The sequence below is a fragment of the Paramisgurnus dabryanus genome, chromosome 8 (genome assembly GCF_030506205.2).
Source record: "Paramisgurnus dabryanus chromosome 8, PD_genome_1.1, whole genome shotgun sequence".
NCBI classification, from domain to species: domain Eukaryota; kingdom Metazoa; phylum Chordata; class Actinopteri; order Cypriniformes; family Cobitidae; genus Paramisgurnus; species Paramisgurnus dabryanus.
The window spans coordinates 10413688-10432599 of NC_133344.1; the positions used below are offsets into that span (position 1 = coordinate 10413688).

Genomic DNA, 18912 nt, shown 5'->3' on the forward strand with positions numbered 1-18912 from the left:
GCCTGAGAGGGGGAGGTGTCTATCAGCACTGAGTGAAACTAAATTTGTTGTTTCATTTTAATATTGAATTCTGTTGTTAAATGAATCAACCAAATTGTACAGCTTGCATTAAAATACTTCATATGACATCAAACAAGGCCGGTTTCAGACACTGTGCATGCAGAATGCGGCATTTCACATACAGTTTGTCCTGAGAGCTGAACAGCTTGGTGAGGTGTGAGACTTTGTCCCCAAACCATGGTGGTGGCCTTCTTAAGGGTAGATGTGAATTATTTGAGAGAGGTTTCAGATGTTGATTCAACATGAATTAAATGTTTTCAGAAATTGCTCCCTGTGGATCCAGCCATTTGAAGGCATTTGTCTGGGTTTGACACCATCTTACATTTTCAGCTCTTGTTATGACACAGGGTTATGATTCTGAGAAAATACAGAAACAGCACATTTATTTAAAGCAACACTCTACTCTTTTGAAAATAGGCTCCTTTTCACAACCCCAAATCAGAAAAAGTTGGGACACTGTAGAAATTGTGAGTAAAAAAGGAATGGAATAATTTACAAATCTCATAATTTTATATTTTATTCACAATAGAATATAGATAACATATCAAATGTAGAAAGTGAGACATTTTGAAATGTCATGGATTTTGGATTTCATGAGAGCTACACATTCCAAAAAAAGTTGGGACAGGTAGCAATAAGAGGCCAGAAAAGTTAAATGTACATATAAGGAACAGCTGGAGGAGGACCAATGTTTAGGAATAGGAATGTTGTCCTATTCTTGTCTAATGCAGACTTCTAGTTGCTCAACTGTCTTAGGTGTTCTTTGTCGCATCTTCCTCTTTATGATGCACCAAATGTTTTCTGTGGGTGACAGATCTGGACTGCAGGCTGGCCATTTCGGTTCTCAGATCCTTCTTCTATGCAGTCTTGACGTTGTAATTGATGCAGTATTTGGTCTGGCATTGTCATGTTGGAAAATGCAAGGTCTTCCCTGAAAGAGACTACGTCAGAATGGGATCATATGTATCTAGAACTTGGATAAACCTTTCAGCATTGATGGTGCCTTTCCAGATGTGTAAGCTGCCCATGCCACACGCACTCATGCAACCCCAAACCATCAGAGATGCAGGCTTCTGAACTGAGCGCTAACAACAACTTGGGTTGTCCTTGTCCTCTTTAGTCCAGATGAAATGGCGTCCCAGTTTTCCAAAAAAGAACTTCAAATTTTGTTCCCTTTCGAGGAACTCGAGCTGCGTCGCCATAGCAACGCTTTGGGGAACGCCTCGGCGTGACTGATCTGAAGCACGTGTAACACATTATCAATAATAATCGTGCGGACCCACACAAACACACTCGCTTTTAGTGCCTCAGCAAGTGACTGCGTGTATGTTTGCATAAATCTGAAGTATGTTTAAGAAGTTCAAGTATGTGTATCTCCCTGTCGGCGCGATATCACAGACAAGGATACACATGTATGTGTGTCTTCGAGCGCAGCACGCACAGTTGGCTTTTGAGGAAACTGCCTGTGTGCACTGTGAGCATTCCTGTGCACGTTTTGCGCTCCAGCTTCGCGCTTAGAGATGGATATCTCAGGCTCGCGCCCTCATGGATCCGGTCCCGCTTCTGTCGAGGCAGAGCAGTGACTGCACTCGTGCGTGCAGGCGGCGGTATCCCCACCTACACCCGTGACATCTGTCTCTCACTCTCTAGGAAGCTTAGGCTCGCGGCTGCGATCACGCTTCTCAGCAGCGGTTGCACTCGTAGGAGTCGCCATATGATTTCGTGCAGGCGGCGGTATCTTCGCCTGAACGTGAAGTCCCTCTCTCGCCGGATCGGGAAGGCGCCCTGCGTGAGAGCCATTTATTTTCAGCTGTCTATCTCCGTAGAGATGGATCCTCTTCATAATCCGACTGTTTAAGGCTAAACATGCAGTTTCCATGTGAAGCCTCCTCTTTTTACAGTATGAAGGTATTATATATACATACGTTTTTACACCTGTATGTGTAGGCTATGTATGTATATTTGCCTGCCTGCATGAGCTGTTTGTCATTGTTTGATGAGTCAAACAGTGATTTTGTGTCTATGCTGTGTGTTGCTTGTACAGCTGTGCACAGCATTTATTCTCCTGATCGGCCGCTGGTGCACAATAAGTCAGATAATGATTTTGTGTGTTACGATGCGAGATCCTCATCTGCTGAGGCGGGTGATGTCCTCGCTCGTGGCACTCACTTTCTTATTGAAGCAAAGCAGCTCACACCTCATTTATGGTGCCTGATTCCCTTCCGTGCATAGTTCGACAGGCAGCCGCCATTAACCTTCACCTGCATACAGGTGGCTCCAGTAGTGGAGCATGGCTACATTCTTGTGAAGGAGACTGTAGAACCTTCACATGAGAGAAATTACAGCTTACAGCCTTTACTTTATTGTTCCAAAGGAGGGGACTTGTAATCATTCAGTGATGCGGCTCAGTTCTATGCTGTGACTGAAACCGATTGTGATGCAATCAGAACCGAGGACTGATTCCTTACATTAGAGCATATGTCTCCATTCAACACGGGAGGGTTTTCCCCGTGGGGAAACCACATTTGGAGAGGATTTGGATGCGCAGAGGTAGATCTGTTTGGGTCTCAGTGTATGAATTTGCGTGCAATGCGAGTGCAACAGCTGGTTTAATGAAGTGCTCGAGTCAATGTGCGCAGGTAATTCTCACAGAACCCGCCAGTCCCAAGCAGAGCAACCTGCTACTTCTCCATAAAGCGCTGCTTGAATGATGGATTTATTATTTTTCTTGATGAAAACACAACAACAAAACGATCTCGCTTATATTAAACATATATGTATGTTATAACAAAAACGAGTAAGCACGCGCATTCTCCTATCCTCTGGTCAGTCAGCTCGTCTCGCACACTCTGATAAGAATAAATGAAATCTGACACCTGCTGCTCTGTGATGTGACACGCGTTCAGCTCCGCTGAATTCAGGCAGCAGACACATTCAGTTGTAAGTGTTTGCTCTCTCTAACGAAACTAAATGATTTAATTACATGAAAATATCAAAGCGACGATGAAAGACGGTGTCGCGGTGAGCAAGTGATCTAACCAGTGAGAGGCTGAAGCACCGGTAATCACCGTTTCACCGACTATCGCGGCAAGCCTACTCCTAACAAACCCAGTTAACTGCCCTGTTTATGTGGTGCTGAGGTTTCTGTAGGAGCAATTCTCTGCTTTACTCCTTCCACTCTACAGGTTTAGGTGGCAGCAGTTTCTGCCTACCATACTCCTTTGGAAGGATGTCATGCTCCCAACTGAGGTTGTGGAGACCATATGATTACTCCAGAGCTCCCTCAGGAGCTTAGGCACTACATGGAGAAACTTCACCTCATGGTGTTCAGCTCACCTGACAGACCCAGTCAACTGCCCTGTTTATGTGGTACTGAGGTTTCTGCAGCAGCAATTCTCTGCTGGCTTAATTCCTTCCACTCTTAAGGCTTAGGTGGCAGCAGTCTCTGCCTACCATGCTCCTTTGGAAGGACCTCATGCTCCCGAATGAGGTTGTGGGAACCAGATGATCACTTCAGAGCTCCCTCAACGAGAAAGCTTATGCCCCTAAAGTAGAGAAACTTCACCTTTCGGTTTACCTGACAGACCCAGTCAACTGCCCCTTGACGTGGTACCGAGGTTTCTGCAGGAGCTCTCTCTGGGTTAACTCCTTCCATCCTAAGGTTTAGATGACAGCAGTCTCTGCCTACCATACTCCTTTGGAAGAATGTCATGCTACCAACTGAGGTTGTGGAGACCATATCTTTACTCCACTTTTAAGGTATAGGTGGCAGCAGTTTCTGCCTACCATACACTTCTGGACTCTCTGAGGGCAGTCTACATACCAGGTTACCTGAATGTGGCAGATGCCCCTTCGAGACAACAGACATCTCCGGTGGGAGTGGAGACTTCATCTAGATGTGGTGAACCACATCGTGAAAAGATTTGGATGCACAGAGGTAGATCTGTTTGCATCCCAGGACACCACACTTTGCCCACTGTGGTTTTCCATGGTACAGGCGTGGCCGAGGCTACGTCTGTATGCCTTCACCCCTGGTTGTGTTTATCCCTCCACGGGGAAACTTTATTCCCTTAAGTGGGAAATTTTCACCTCTTGGTGTTCAGCTCATCTGACAGACCCAGTTTACTGCCCTGTCGACGTAGTTCTGAGGTTTCTGCAGGAGCATTTTTCTGAGTTTACTCCTTCCACCATTAAGGTTTAACGGCAGCAGTTTCTGCCTACCATACTCCTGTGGAAGGCTCATCAGTGGATAGACACCCATAAGTGGCTCGCTTTCTTTGTGGCACTCACAGGTTGCGACCTGTTAGCCGCACTAGGGTGCTTACTTGGGACCTAGCGGTCGTGCTGGAAGGGCTCTCGTTGGCTCCGTTTGAGCCACTTGAGACTTTGCTAGATAGGTTTTTTGGCCTTTAAGACTGTGTTCCTTCTTAGGGAACCAGGGTTACATACCTAACCTGAGACGATTCGTTGGACCACATAACAGTTTTTCACTTTGCCACAGTCCATTTTAAATGAGTCTTGCCCAGGAAAAACGCCTGCGCTTCTAGGTCATGTTTAGATTTGGCTCTCTTTTTGACCTATAGAGTTTTAGCTGGGAACGATGAATGACAAAGTGGATTGTGTTCACCGACAATGTTTTCTGGAAGTATTCCATAGCCCATGTTATGCTTTCCATTACAGTAGCATTCCTGTATGTGATGCAGTGCCGTCTAAGAGCCCGAAGATCACGGGCATCCAGTATGGTTTTCCGGCCTTGGCCCTTACGCACAGAGATTGTTCCAGATTCTCTGAATCTTTGAATGATATTATGCACTGTAGATGATGATAACTTCAATCTCTTTGCAATTTTTCCTCTGAGAAACTCAGAAAACTATTTTTCGCTGCAGCATAGGGGAAATTGGTGATTCTCTGCCCATCTTGACTTCTGAGAGACACTGCAACTCTGACAGGATTTTTTATACCCAATCATGTTGCCAATTGACCTAATAAGTTGCAAATTAGTCCTTAAACTGTTCCTTATATGTACATTTAAATTTTCTGGCCTCTTATTGCTACCTGTCCCAACTTTTTTTGGAATGTGTAGCTCTCATGAAATCCAAAATGAGCCAATATTTGGCATTACATTTCAAAATGTCTCACTTTCAACATTTGATATGTTGTCTATATTCTACTGTGAATAAAATATAAGTTTATGAGATTTGTAAATTATTCCATTCCTTTTTAACTCACAATTTCTACAGTGTCCCAACTTTTTCTGATTTGGGGTTGTAAGCTCCCTATTACTAGAGTTTATTATTTCATATTATCCAATTAAAACCTTAATCAACTTAACTTCACTCATCATGACATTTTTAAATGTATAATAAATACAAATCATTGCTCACCTTAGTTTTTTCGGTTTGTGCTTTAAATCATTTCTCAGATCAGAGATCAGCCTGATTCCTAAATCTCCCAGATTATTATGAGACAAAAACAGATCTCTCAGATGTGATGGGTTTAATCTCAGAGCTGAAGTCAGAGCAAAACAACCTTCATCTGTGATATTGCAATCATTCAACCTGTGAAGGACATTGACACACACTTTATTCTTTCATTTTTCTTTCATACATGTTTTAGCAATTTTAATTTAATAGTGTTGGGCTGTTTGAGCAGCGTGTCATGAACTTCTACTAAATCCTGGTGTAAACACATTTTGTTTTATTATCTAACACCACATCTACACTGTATGAAGAAGAAAACAATGACAATAACATACAAAAAGAAAAGAGAAATGAATGAGAAACGATTGTGTCAGTTGTAAGAACTTGATGAACTCGAATTCATGAAAACACAGTCCTTCAATTTGTTATTTCTTGTTAGTTCAGTGTTGAGCAGTCTTCACATGTTAAAATAAAGCCAGCAGATGTGATCGATCACATTAGTTTGATTTGTTTTGTAGAAAATCTAATCTGTAAGCAAAGGCATTTATCTTGGCATTTATGTTTGTTTGTCAAATGAGGAGCTTAGATACAAAAAACGCTAAACACCCATTTGCTTTCAATTAGCTTTTCTTCTTGGTCTCAGGCCATTCAGAAAAGGCACTTTGTTGGCAGAATCCACATAAAAAAAATTCAGCAAAGTCCTCTAAGTGCACCAAACCAATCAGATTTAAACTTTGGACCTGAATACAACCTCTATGTGGCAGTCACATAGATCATAGCATAGATAATGTGTGATTCAGTTTATTTTTACATTCTGACTTTTGTCATTTGCAAGGTTTCTAGATGCATCTTTAGCAATTTTGCAAATTGTCCAAAGAAGTGGATTTTTTAGTGAAATAGAGGTTTTGCTACGAAAAGCTTGCTTGTATATAGAGGGTTTTTCAAAATTGTTAAATACAAATGAAATAACTTTAGTGATATTTGTGAAAATAAGGCATTTCAATTTCTGTCTACTGTATTTTTCGGTTTATAAGCCGCGTTTTTTTCATAACTTGGCTGGTGCGCCATATGCTGCTTCTGTATTTATGTAATTCAGTAATGTGAAATGATGAGTATGCGAACTTCACGCTTATTCGGTTAATTTAGCTATTCAACCTTTCAGGTAAGTTCTGTATGCTATGGTTTATCGTTTAAATAACGGATAATTTTACTTTTAATGTACAGACATCTATTCAGCCTGCTGTTCTGTCTGATATTCTTTAGTTGAATAACTTGCCTTTCCAGAGTTCTGTTCTTCGGCTTGGATTTTGTGAAATAATTTTCTAAATAAACGCGACGTATAAATGTGGCTTATAGTCCGGAAAGTACGGTAATAACCTTAACATTGCCATTAAAGTGAAATTACTAAATATAAAAATAAATGCTTAATTAGAATTAAACATGTAAGATGCATTTAGAGGGTTTTCAATATGAACTCTTCATGTCTCTTAAAATTGACCGCTTATTAATATCTCTTTGAGAACCACATCATGTGTGACTACAGAAAAATGATCTTACTTCAGTATCTCCAGTTTACAGCGAGTATTCTCCACTATAGCAGACAGCAGCTTCACTCCTAAATCTCCAAGTTTATTATTACACAGACTCAGTTCTCTCAGATGGAATGGGTTTGATGTCAGAGCTGAAGACAGAGCAACACAACCTTCATCTGTGAGATTACAAAAACACAACCTGTAGAGAAAAATAACACACTTCAGTCGCTCAGATCATAACACACACTTCAGATTTCATTTTGTTAGTTTGTGTTATTTATAGGTTTTTTATGTGGCGTTTGCTCTGCTGGACTGTTGATCAAACTTTGTGTGTCTCTCTGCTCTGTTTCTCTCTCTGGATTATGGTCATATTTGCGCAACTTTCACACCTTTGCAAAATGAAACTGCGGAGATCAGCCACTTTAGTTTTATCAATGAAAGGCTATAAATAGCGCTGTTACCGTGTTTTCGCGCCAGAAGTCAGAAAAGACGTAAAACTTGTGACTCAGATTATATAAATGGGCGGAGAGAAGGCGGTCGCGTGTGGCTGTTCGAACACATTCAAGCACATGTGTGTTTACACTACAAAAGCAATCCGATCGAAAGGGGTTTCGACTTCCTCTGAATGTGGTTGAAAGTGGTCGAAAGTGGACGAGCTCAAAATGTTTTGAACACCGTTTACACCTGGCATTAACGTCATCCACTTGTGATCCGATCGATGAAAACGCATGTTAATGCCAAGTGTAAACAGCCTCTGAGAATCACATCATGTGTGAATGATCTTACCAGAGTTTCTCCAGTTTAAAGCTAGGATGCTCCAGTAGATCAGAGAGATGCTCCATTGCTGGATCTCCAAGATAATTATTAGACAGATTCAGATCTCTTAGGTGTGATGGGTTTGATCTCAGAGCTGAAGTCAGAGCAGCACAACCTTCAGCTGAGATATAACAAGAATTCAACCTGTAGAGAACAATGACACACACTTCACTCTCTCATTTCACCATACACACATCTGATCAAAGTCATTATTATAGGGGTAACATTTTAATTTTATCATGCTTCCCAAAACCCATCAGTCCTTTCATTATCTTCAAAACACATTTTTAGATATTGTGGATGAAGCGTGCATATCTTTCATATGGGGATGATCGCCTCTTCAAACAGGTTGTCAAAGTATTGTTTGCAATGCTTGAAAATGGCTCTAAAAAGGAAAAAATGCTGGCAACTACATGAACAGGTCCCACCGCATGCATCACAGTCTGGTAGGGGTGTAACGATTAACCGTGCAAAAGCGCGTTTCTCAATGAATACATTTGAATTAATTACAGTGAAATCCCGCTCTCATGCAGAAACTCTCTTTGTGCAACAGAAGCAGCAGCATTAAAAACGCTTGCTGCGTCCCAAACCGTCTACTTCCATACTATATAGTAAGCAAAGTAGTGCTTTTTACATACTATATAGTATGAAAGTAGGTGGTTTGGGATGCAGCGGCTATTCCAGAAATGTCTATAGGAATATTTACAGTCTTGTTCAAAATAATAGCAGTACAATGTGACTAACCAGAATAATCAAGGTTTTTAGTATATTTTTTTATTGCTACGTGGCAAACAAGTTACCAGTAGGTTCAGTAGATTCTCAGAAAACAAATGAGACCCAGGATTCATGATATGCACGCTCTTAAGGCTGTGCAATTGGGCAATTAGTTGAAAGGGGTGTGTTCAAAAAAATAGCAGTGTGGCATTCAATAACTGAGGTCATCAATTTTGTGAAGAAACAGGTGTGAATCAGGTGGCCCCTATTTAAGGATGAAGCCAACACTTGTTGAACATGCATTTGAAAGCTGAGGAAAATGGGTCGTTCAAGACATTGTTCAGAAGAACAGCGTACTTTGATTAAAAAGTTGATTGGAGAGGGGAAAACCTATAAAGAGGTGCAAAAAATTATAGGCTGTTCAGCTAAAATGATCTCCAATGCCTTAAAATGGAGAGCAAAACCAGAGAGACGTGGAAGAAAACGGAAGACAACCATCAAAATGGATAGAAGAATAACCAGAATGGCAAAGGCTCAGCCAATGATCACCTCCAGGATGATCAAAGACAGTCTGGAGTTACCTGTAAGTACTGTGAAAGTTAGAAGACGTCTGTGTGAAGCTAATCTATTTTCAAGAATCCCCCGCAAAGTCCCTCTGTTACAAAAAAGGCATGTGCAGAAGAGGTTAAAATTTGCCAAAGAACACATCAACTGGCCTAAAGAGAAATGGAGGAACATTTTGTGGACTGATGAGAGTAAAATTGTTCTTTTTGGGTCCAAGGGCCACAGGCAGTTTGTGAGACGACCCCCAAACTCTGAATTCAAGCCACAGTACACAGTGAAGCATGGAGGTGCAAGCATCATGATATGGGCATGTTTCTCCTACTATGGTGTTGGGCCTATTTATCGCATACCAGGGATCATGGATCAGTTTGCATATGTTAAAATACTTGAAGAGGTCATGTTGCCCTATGCTGAAGAGGACATGCCCTTGAAATGGTTGTTTCAACAAGACAATGACCCAAAACACACTAGCAAACGGGCAAAGTCTTGGTTCCAAACCAACAAAATTAATGTTATGGAGTGGCCAGCCCAATCTCCAGACCTTAATCCAATTGAGAACTTGTGGGGTGATATCAAAAATGCTGTTTCTGAAGCAAAACCAAGAAATGTGAATGAATTGTGGAATGTTGTTAAAGAATCATGGAGTGGAATAACAGCTGAGAGATGCCACAAGTTGGTTGACTCCATGCCACATAGATGTCAAGCAGTTTTAAAAAACTGTGGTCATACAACTAAATATTAGTTTAGTGATTCACAGGATTGCTAAATCCCAGAAAAAAAAAATGTTTGTACAAAATAGTTTTGAGTTTGTACAGTCAAAGGTAGACACTGCTATTTTTTTGAACACACCACTTTCAACTAATTGCCCAATTGCACAGCCTTAAGAGCGTGCATATCATGAATGCTGGGTCTTGTTTGTTTTCTGAGAATCTACTGAACCTACTGGTAACTTGTTTGCCACGTAGCAATAAAAAATATACTAAAAACCTTGATTATTCTGGTTAGTCACATTGTACTGCTATTATTTTGAACAAGACTGTATATCGCTGTTCTTCAAATTGTTTCAGGTATTTTCATGATTATAAAGAATATTTTGAATCATTGTGTTTGACGAGTGTTGCTTTTTTAAAGGCACGCTATAAACGACTCCGACTCATAATGATTTTAGATTGATAAGGACTTCATACTGACCAAATGCCGTAGTACACGCACAAGCTGTGCATAAAACAAAGAATTGCAGCCTTGCAATTCAAAACCGAATTCAGACAGCCATTTTTAATGGGACACCCGATTTAATCGTTACATCCCTACAGTCTGGTAATGGACGCACACTGATACTTCAATAGCATATTATGGGACAGTCACAAGCATCCCAGTTTTTATCAAAAATATTTTAAAATGTGTTTTCAAGATCAAAAGACTAATGGGTTTGGAACGACGCAGAGGTAAGTGATTCAGGATAAAATGTTAATTTTTGAGTGAACTATCCCTTTAAAGATCATTACAAATCTAAAGCTCAAATCACTGTTACGTCGGTTTCACAACGCAAGTGTGAGCAGCGCGTAAGCGGCGCATGTTTTTTAGGCATCCATGTTCAGTGTTGGGAGTAACGCATTGCAAAATATATTACAGTAATATATTTGTTTTTGCTGTAACGCAGTAATATAACGCATTACTGATAAAAAAATTGGTAATATTTTACTCGTTACAGTCTTAGTAACGAGCGCGTTAGAACAATGCATTTCAAAAATAGACCGTGTTATTTTTATTTTTGACCAATGCGCGCGACCAGCATCTAAACAGGAAAAAGCTGCAGGTAAAATAACGTCCATATTTCAGTTTCCGGGTACAGTATGCAGCATGTTCATTTTTACTTTCATTTTGTATTTGAACTGCGATTTGGACGCGGTGCGCGTCAAGTATAGAAGCGTTTCTTAAAAAGAGACGAATCTGGGAAGTCCGCGGCTGTACAAACATTGACTAAAGTGGTCGCAATCAGGTCCGGTAGCGCCGCACACGCATAAACCTGCGAATGAGAGCACTTAGTAAAAGCAACAGAAAGTTTCTATCGGTCTCCTGTGCTGCTTGAACCTCAGAAATAAAGAAACTTTTAGAAATCTTGCCAGTAAAATCCATATTAACAGCACCAATGACAAGGTAAGCTAACGTTGCTATGGTTACAGTCCATATACATAATTGATTGCTTCTAGCCTATTGCTATGCTATCTACAGTTTTATTACAAACAGCAACCTAAACTACAACGTAACATTAGTGTAGACTTAAACAAGTTTATCTAAATAGTACTTTTAAACATCACTGTTTAAAGTTTTTACCAGCCTTTGTATGGAAACCTATATTCATTGTTTGGCAAAAAGAAGTGTTCCTCTGTTTGTCTGTGTTTTATATGTTAGTCTACATGTAATCCTTATATTGTACTGAAATGAGCTGTATTCCTTGAGGCCTGATCCTCCAATAGCACTTTTTTATAAGTTGTGTCAACCCAGTGCATGCCAGGTTTGTGCTGTGAATCTGAATTAAAAGTGAATTAAAGAAAAGAAATGAGAAAGAGGTTGTGTGTCTTGCCATGTTATTAGTCTATAGGTTGCATTATAGTGGGCTCTAGCTCTATTGTGTTTGGTATGTGTACCATAATTTACCAGACTTTTACCCAATCATTTGTCTATATTTATGATTCTGACAGTGATTGTTACTGTATTTTGCCATAAGTCTTCACTGTGCCTTTTCAAAGCTCGAGGGCCAACACATAACTTCTAGATTTATAAGCAGCAATAAACTACATTTTAACATTTTATAATGCCTAGTCATACTTCTGTCATAATTTTGATGAAAGTAACTCAAAAGTAACGCAAAAGTAGTGTAACTCATTACAGTTCAGAGACAGTAATATTTTAATGTAACCAATTACTTTCAAATTACAGTAATTTGTAATATATAATGTATTACCATTTGAAAGTAACTTTCCCAACACTGCCCATGTTAACAAGTTAAAGCATGAACACCGAAAGCATGAGCAGCGCGTGTTTGCGTGGCAGGAGCGTCGCTGAATTCCTACCATTTTGGAATCCATTCAGCGGATCTCCGGGTCTGGCGCTAGCACTTTTAGCATAGCTTAGCACAATCCATTGAATATGATTAGACCATTAGCATCGTGCTAAAAAAACACCAAAGAGTTTCAATATTTTTCCTATTTAAAACTTGACTCTTCTGTAGTTATAGTGTGTACTAAGACCGACGGAAAACTAAAAGCTGCTATTTTCTAGGCAGATATGGCTAGGAACTATACTCTCAAAGTGCCGTAATAATCAAGGACTTTGCTGATGTAACATGGCTGCAGCAGGTGTAGTGATATTACCCTGTGCCCAAAAATAGTCCCCTCATTTCCTTTCAATAGCAGGGGACTATTTTCGCTGTGCTAAAAGTGCTAGCACCAGACCCGGAGATCAGCTGCAGATAGTCACCCCCCCCCACTCAAAAGGGGCGGTGACAGTTATAGGGTTAAAGTCTCCTGTTTGTCATCATTATCAGACCTGAAGTATCCTCTTTGGAGGATTAGATCATCATGTAAAGATAAATTCACAACAGCAGATAGACAATAAACAATTAAAATAGATTCATGACTTTATTTAATCTCAAAACATCATATGCTCTTACTTCAGTATCTGCAGTTTACAGTCAGGATTCTTCAGTACGTCAGAGAGCAGCTTCACTCCTGAATCTTTCAGTTTATTATGACCCAGATTCAGTTCTCTCAGGTGTGATGGGTTTGATCTCAGAGCTGAAGACAGAGCAACACAACGTTCATCTGTGATATTCCAAGAAATTAACCTGTAGAGAAATAAAAAAGATGTTTAAAATATTACCAATCAGTGATTCTTGGGAATTTGGATAAAACAGGTTTAACTTTTGAAAAAAAAGTTAGTTAAATTACAAAATCTGAAGGTATATCATTTTAAGACCAAGGTCTTGGCTGTTCAGCAATTTACCGGTGCAACCTCCTCGTTTGTATTTTTTTTTTTTTCATAAAATAGGTGTTTTTCCAGTTATTACTCATATAACGCTTACTTTAAGCCTAAATAGAAAAAGTAATGATTTTTTTTATTTAATAAACATATTTTTGTATTAATAAAGATAGAGACTATTAATTTATTAACTAAACAGCACTGAAGAAACATATTGTAAGCATATTCATTTAAAACAAATAAAACTCTGTCTGACGGTGGTGACACTAATCTGACGGTGGTGACAGTGGCCTCATTACAACATACAATTCAAAAATGTATACCACTCAAGTCAATGGCTTCTTGCTAAAAACTTAAATATTTGGTCCAAAAAATAACAATCCTGAGCACTGTGATGAACAAATATCAAATCATAACTTCCTAAAATACTTAAAACCTGACAGAAAAGACAGAAAACCTGACAGCGGTGACATCAGACGGTGGTGACAAAAACCTTCTCTTTCACATGAAATAGATGAGTTGTTCACATTAGCCATCTTGTTTCCCCTCTATTGCTAGCTACTTCAGACCTTCTCTTAAAAATTATACATTTATTTCATAATCTAATCTAATATTTTTTTACAAAGATGACGGTGTTGACATGTTATGGTTGTCACACTAGCAGTGTCCAAAAATATGAACAAGTTTAACAGAAAATAGCAAACATACAAGAGCTTGAGTGATCTTGAAGCATGCAGTAGAGCTAAAGGTTTTGAAAATGGGGTCCTCAGGAATGCAGTTGACCCGCTTTAGTTGTCTGATTTTATTGCTTTTTATAAATATCTGACGGTGGTGATGAATATGTGGGACACATTTTGAGCAATCACAAAATAATAGAAAAATATTGTTCAAAACTGACTGTTTGTAGTTTTTAATACATATTATAATGTACTCTTTCATGTGGTAAATATATTATTCAATTCAATTATTACTTTTGGCTTTTTTAATCAAGTTGAAATGATTATCTCTTAACCGAGGATAGCTGATTTTGAAGGCAATGGGCCAGCATATAATCATTAAATTAATAAAAAATAAACCTATAAAAGAACCTTACATATGTGCAAAGGACCCCCTGATAGGGGTGTGCCGGTTTCATAATTGGTGATGACTGTTACGACGTGAGTCAAATGTGACGGTTCGTAACATTACCGTCGGTGGGGGTTTAAATGCTCGTAGATTGACGGGAAAGTGTCATTTTACCATAAAATCATGAATGTGATGCAAAGTGTTTTAAACAGTAATAACTTTAAACAATTTAACAGAAAGCAATGAAATATTTAAAAAACACACTGTTGACAGAAGACTGCGCTGTCACACTCTGCCCAGCTTAAATTAATCCTCTATCTATCATGTATTTTAATAATCTTCAGAGAAACAGATTTGTGCCATGGGCGAAATTTATACTCGGGATTCTCAGAGCTTTATAATACAAGTGCATGCTCCTACAGACACATCGGAAGGATAGCCGTGTCATGGAAACACGCAGCAATTCAAGTTGGCATGTCAGGTGTGTTTTAAGTCAAGCAGCATTGTTGTAGGTAGGCTTAAAGTTACGTGAAATGGAGACGAGCAACATCAGTCTCTGTATTCCTCATCGACTATTTAACGCAAATATAAACACTGTAGTAATTTATTGAAAACCCCGCCTACTTTGGTCTGGCCATCAGAGCACAAATCGCTTGGCTGCGCGGAACCCAGCGGCGAGCGCAGCGCACCCCGCATCCTATGTGAAAGCCGCATAAAAGCACAATGGCCACGCGCAGCAAACGCTCTCCGCAGACGCGCTGCACAGTGCTCACCCGGCGTTTGAATAAACTGGACACTGATTAGCTACTTTCTCTACGTTTCTTTAAAATTAACAGCAAGACAACTAGCAGTGAATGTGGGTTCAAGAGAGTTAGTAGCATGGGAGGATTTGAACTTGAAAAGCGGAGTGTACTGACGCCTTTCCGCGGATAAAACAACATTCCTTCTCATGGTCATTCATGTTTATTTGATGCTATAAATTAACTAGAAGGAAGAGATTATTTGAAAGGTGAGACTTTAATATGTTTAATCTCAAAAGTACTGAAAAGTAACCTGGTCTGTCCTGTATGTCGGCGCGTTGTCAGTGTCTGCTCCGCTCTGTATTTTTCACTGCGAGAACGTTAGGGGTGCGTGTAACACAGACTGATAACAGTTGTTTTTAATTAGTATTTAAAAATACTTTATGATAAAAAATGTTTTAAAAAATATTTTAAAAACACGGTTTTGGCGGTTATAGAGTTCTAATGACGGTGTTCAACTATAACAGTCGGTCTGTTCAACTATAACCGTCGGTCTCACGGTTATATAATGACCGTCACACCCTTTTCTTCATGAAAATGTTTTTAATTTCCAACAGAATTAGCACTTTTCTTAGTGGGACATGTTTTGCCAAAGTTTCAAGAATCAGTGCAATAATAAAGGTTTAAGAGTAAAGTGACTGTTCACACTTACTGAACTGATCTGGACTCACAAATCACAGGCAGCAGCTCCTTAAGAACTTTCAGTGATTCAGCATTAATTCCTTTAACAAACGGATTCATAGTAAACTTCAGCTCCTGTTTTGATGTCAGCATCACCGAAACTATAGCTGACCACTGATATGAAGACAGTGTGGTTTTATTTATTATTGTAGATGTCAGATATTGTTGGATTTCCTTCACTAGTAAAACATCACCCAGTTCATTCAGACACTGAAACAGATTGATGGATTTCTCTGGTGAAGGATTCTTCCTGATCTTCTCTTTTATGTATTTCATTGTTTTCGCATTGTTGTAGCATGTCAGTAACCTCAGACCTGGTATGAGATTCTGATGCGACTTCTGTGACAAACCCAGAAAAAAACGAAGAAAGAGATCCAGATGTCCACTTTTACTCTTCACAGTCTCATCTATAGCTCTCTGATACAGATCAATTATTGAAGGCTTACAACTTTGATTCATTTTAAATGCAGTCAACACATTTAAGTTGTTGTTCATAAAAGAAAGGTGCACATGTAGAGCTGCTAGATGTTCCTGAATGCTCGGATGAAAAAAGCTGTAAACTTTCCTCTGACACAAACCAAACTCCTCTCTGAAGATCTGAGTACACAATCCTGAGTACACCGATGCTTCTGATACATCAATGCCACACTCTCTCAGGTCTTCATCATAGAAGATCAGATTGCCTTTCATAATCTGCTCAAAAGCCAGTTTACAAATTTTGAAGATGATGTCTTTATTCTTCTCGTAGTCCTTCTGAATGATCAGGAAGTGTGTGTACATTTCAGTGAGATTCTTGGGGATCTCTCTTCTTTTTGATTCACTCAATATTCTCTCTAGAACAGTGCCTGAAATCCAGCAGAACACTGGGATGTGACACATGATGAAGAGACTTCTGGATGACTTCAGGTGTGAGATGATTTTCTTGGCCAAACTCTTATGTCTGATTCTCTTTCTGAAGTATTTCTCCTTCTGTGGATCACTGAAGCCTCGTACCTCTGTGACTCGATCAACACACTCAGAGGGGATGAGATCAGCTGCTGCTGGTCTGGAGGTGATCCAGATGCGAGCAGAGGGAAACAGATTCCCCTTGATGAGGTTTGTCAGCATCACGTCCACTGAGGTTGATTCACTTACATCACACAACCTCACACTGCTGTGAAAATCCAGAGACAGACGACACTCTTCCAAACCATCAAAGATGAACAACACTTTATATTCATCACTGAAGATTTCCATTTCTTTTGTCTCTGGGAAAAAAAGATGAAGAAGATCTAAAAGACTGAGTGTTTTGTCCTTCAACAAATTGATCTCTCGGAAAGGAAGTGGAAATATGAGGTGGACGTCCTGATTCTCTTTCTCTTCAGCCCAGTCCAGAATGAACTTCTGTACAGAGACTGTTTTTCCAATGCCAGCAACTCCCTTTGTCATCACACTTCTGATGTGTTTGTGTTGCTCAGGTAAAGGTTTAAAGATGTCATTACATTTGATTGGTGTCTCCTCTGCCTCTCCACTTTTAATCTCTGTGATGTTGAGCTCTGTGTAGATCTCGTTCAGTAGTGTTGAGTTTCTCTGCTTTGATGTTCCTGGATACAAACACTGAAACTTCTCTCTCAGATTTGATTTAAATGTGTTCAGGACTTCATTAATTTTAGAGTCATGGCTGTGAAATGAAAACAGAAGTTAGAGAAGTACATGTATTGAGGAAATTTGATTTTTGTTATCGTTTAAGATCACAACATTTTTTAGATTTATCACATGCTGAAATGTTACTGTATTTGTGTATTTATAACCAGACATAACATCTAAAACAAACAGAATCAAATGTCAAATTATCTATAGTTTACCTGTATTGAGGACACACATATTGTGGTTGATTCACAGATTGCTCAAACTTCACCTTTTTACAGACGGGTTCCATTACGTCTGATCTGGATATCAGGAAGAGAATCAAAAAATATTACGTTTTAATTGATGTGCGTCTTTGTGTGAATAAAACTGTGTTAAATGTAAATGTTATTTTTTTTGTCAGGTCACCTCTTAAATGCTGTTGGTGGATCCATTGGCCTCTCATTCTTCATAGACACACAACTGAACTCTTCATCTAATCTCTTCTGATAAACTGAAATATAACACACAGATCAGATGACAGTTAATCATGTGTACTGTATTCAACAAATAACATTAATGTTTATTGAAAACAACATGTGATCTTACATATAATCCTTTACAGTCTGTTGTTAAGACATAAAAACATATTGAATCGCTTTCAAACAAATGTGTAAATCAAAAAACGTCATAGTTGTGTGTCTCTGTGTAATTTCCTTACATGCATTAAACTTCACATACGACGAGGATGCAGCATTTTGTACTCGTGTTCCGTTAAACTGTTTTACTCGAGATGTCTTTAAATGAGCTTTCAATGATAAATATAACCGATGTACATCGCGTATGCAGATTCATATCTAAACGTTATTTTCTTCTTACTGACATTCAGACATTAAAACAGAATCAAACGGTAAAAATAAGTAGTGAGGTAAATACCTCAAAGTCATTCGCTTTTTGGGGGGTCTCCGCGTTTGTTTGGGTTGTCATCTTCTTTTGTGGGTTTACTGGCGGGTTGCAAACCAACTGTAAATGTGCATACCGCCACCTACTGTACTGAAGTGTGACGAGGATAATCTGCATGAATTCTATTCATTAATGCGGTGTTTTTTAAGAACCTCATTATTGCTATTATTAACATACTTGTTTTGTCCCTTCATTTAAAATATTACCCATTGTGAATTCTGTAACACACGTCTTCTCTAATATATGATATTGTTTCCTGCTGATACCTCACACATCTGAATAAAACATGCTCCACTGTCTCCATTTCCTGACACACATCACAAAGACCTACTTAGATTATGATTGATATTATTTTGCTTTAATTTACTTTGTATGCTATAAAAATGTATATTATAATGCTAATTTAAAGGAAAACACCACCGTTTTTCAATATTTTACTATGTTCTTACCTCAATTTAGACAAATGAATACATACCCATCTTTATTCAATGCGTGCATTTTTTATCTTTGTACAGCGCCTTGTGAATGTGTTAGGAATTAGCCAAGCCCCATTCATGGCTGTACCAGTGACCCTTGACTTAGTTTTTTTTTGCCCCAGTATTTTATGTGAATACATGAATAATTAACTTTTTAATGTTTTATTGCCACTGATTTTATATCCCCTCCAATTTCTCCCTTTTGAATTTTTTTCATGTATTGTGAGGTCTATTT

The 18912-nt window shown here is 39.0% G+C and overlaps 1 protein-coding gene across 1 annotated transcript in view; it reads right to left on the minus strand.

Annotated features, from left to right (window-relative positions):
• The window catches only part of LOC135771807 (protein NLRC3-like), a 41632-nt gene extending 23411 nt beyond the window's left edge, over positions 1-18221 (minus strand). The window contains exons 1-4 of the mRNA XM_073815537.1: positions 17960-18221; positions 17668-17752; positions 17478-17561; positions 16253-17293 (exon numbers count right to left, since the gene is read on the minus strand). Coding sequence (XP_073671638.1) covers positions 16253-17293; positions 17478-17561; positions 17668-17711 — 1169 coding nt within the window. The 5' untranslated portion in view covers positions 17712-17752; positions 17960-18221. The remainder of the gene's footprint in view (positions 1-16252; positions 17294-17477; positions 17562-17667; positions 17753-17959) is intronic.
• Positions 18222-18912: the final 691 nt, after the last annotated feature.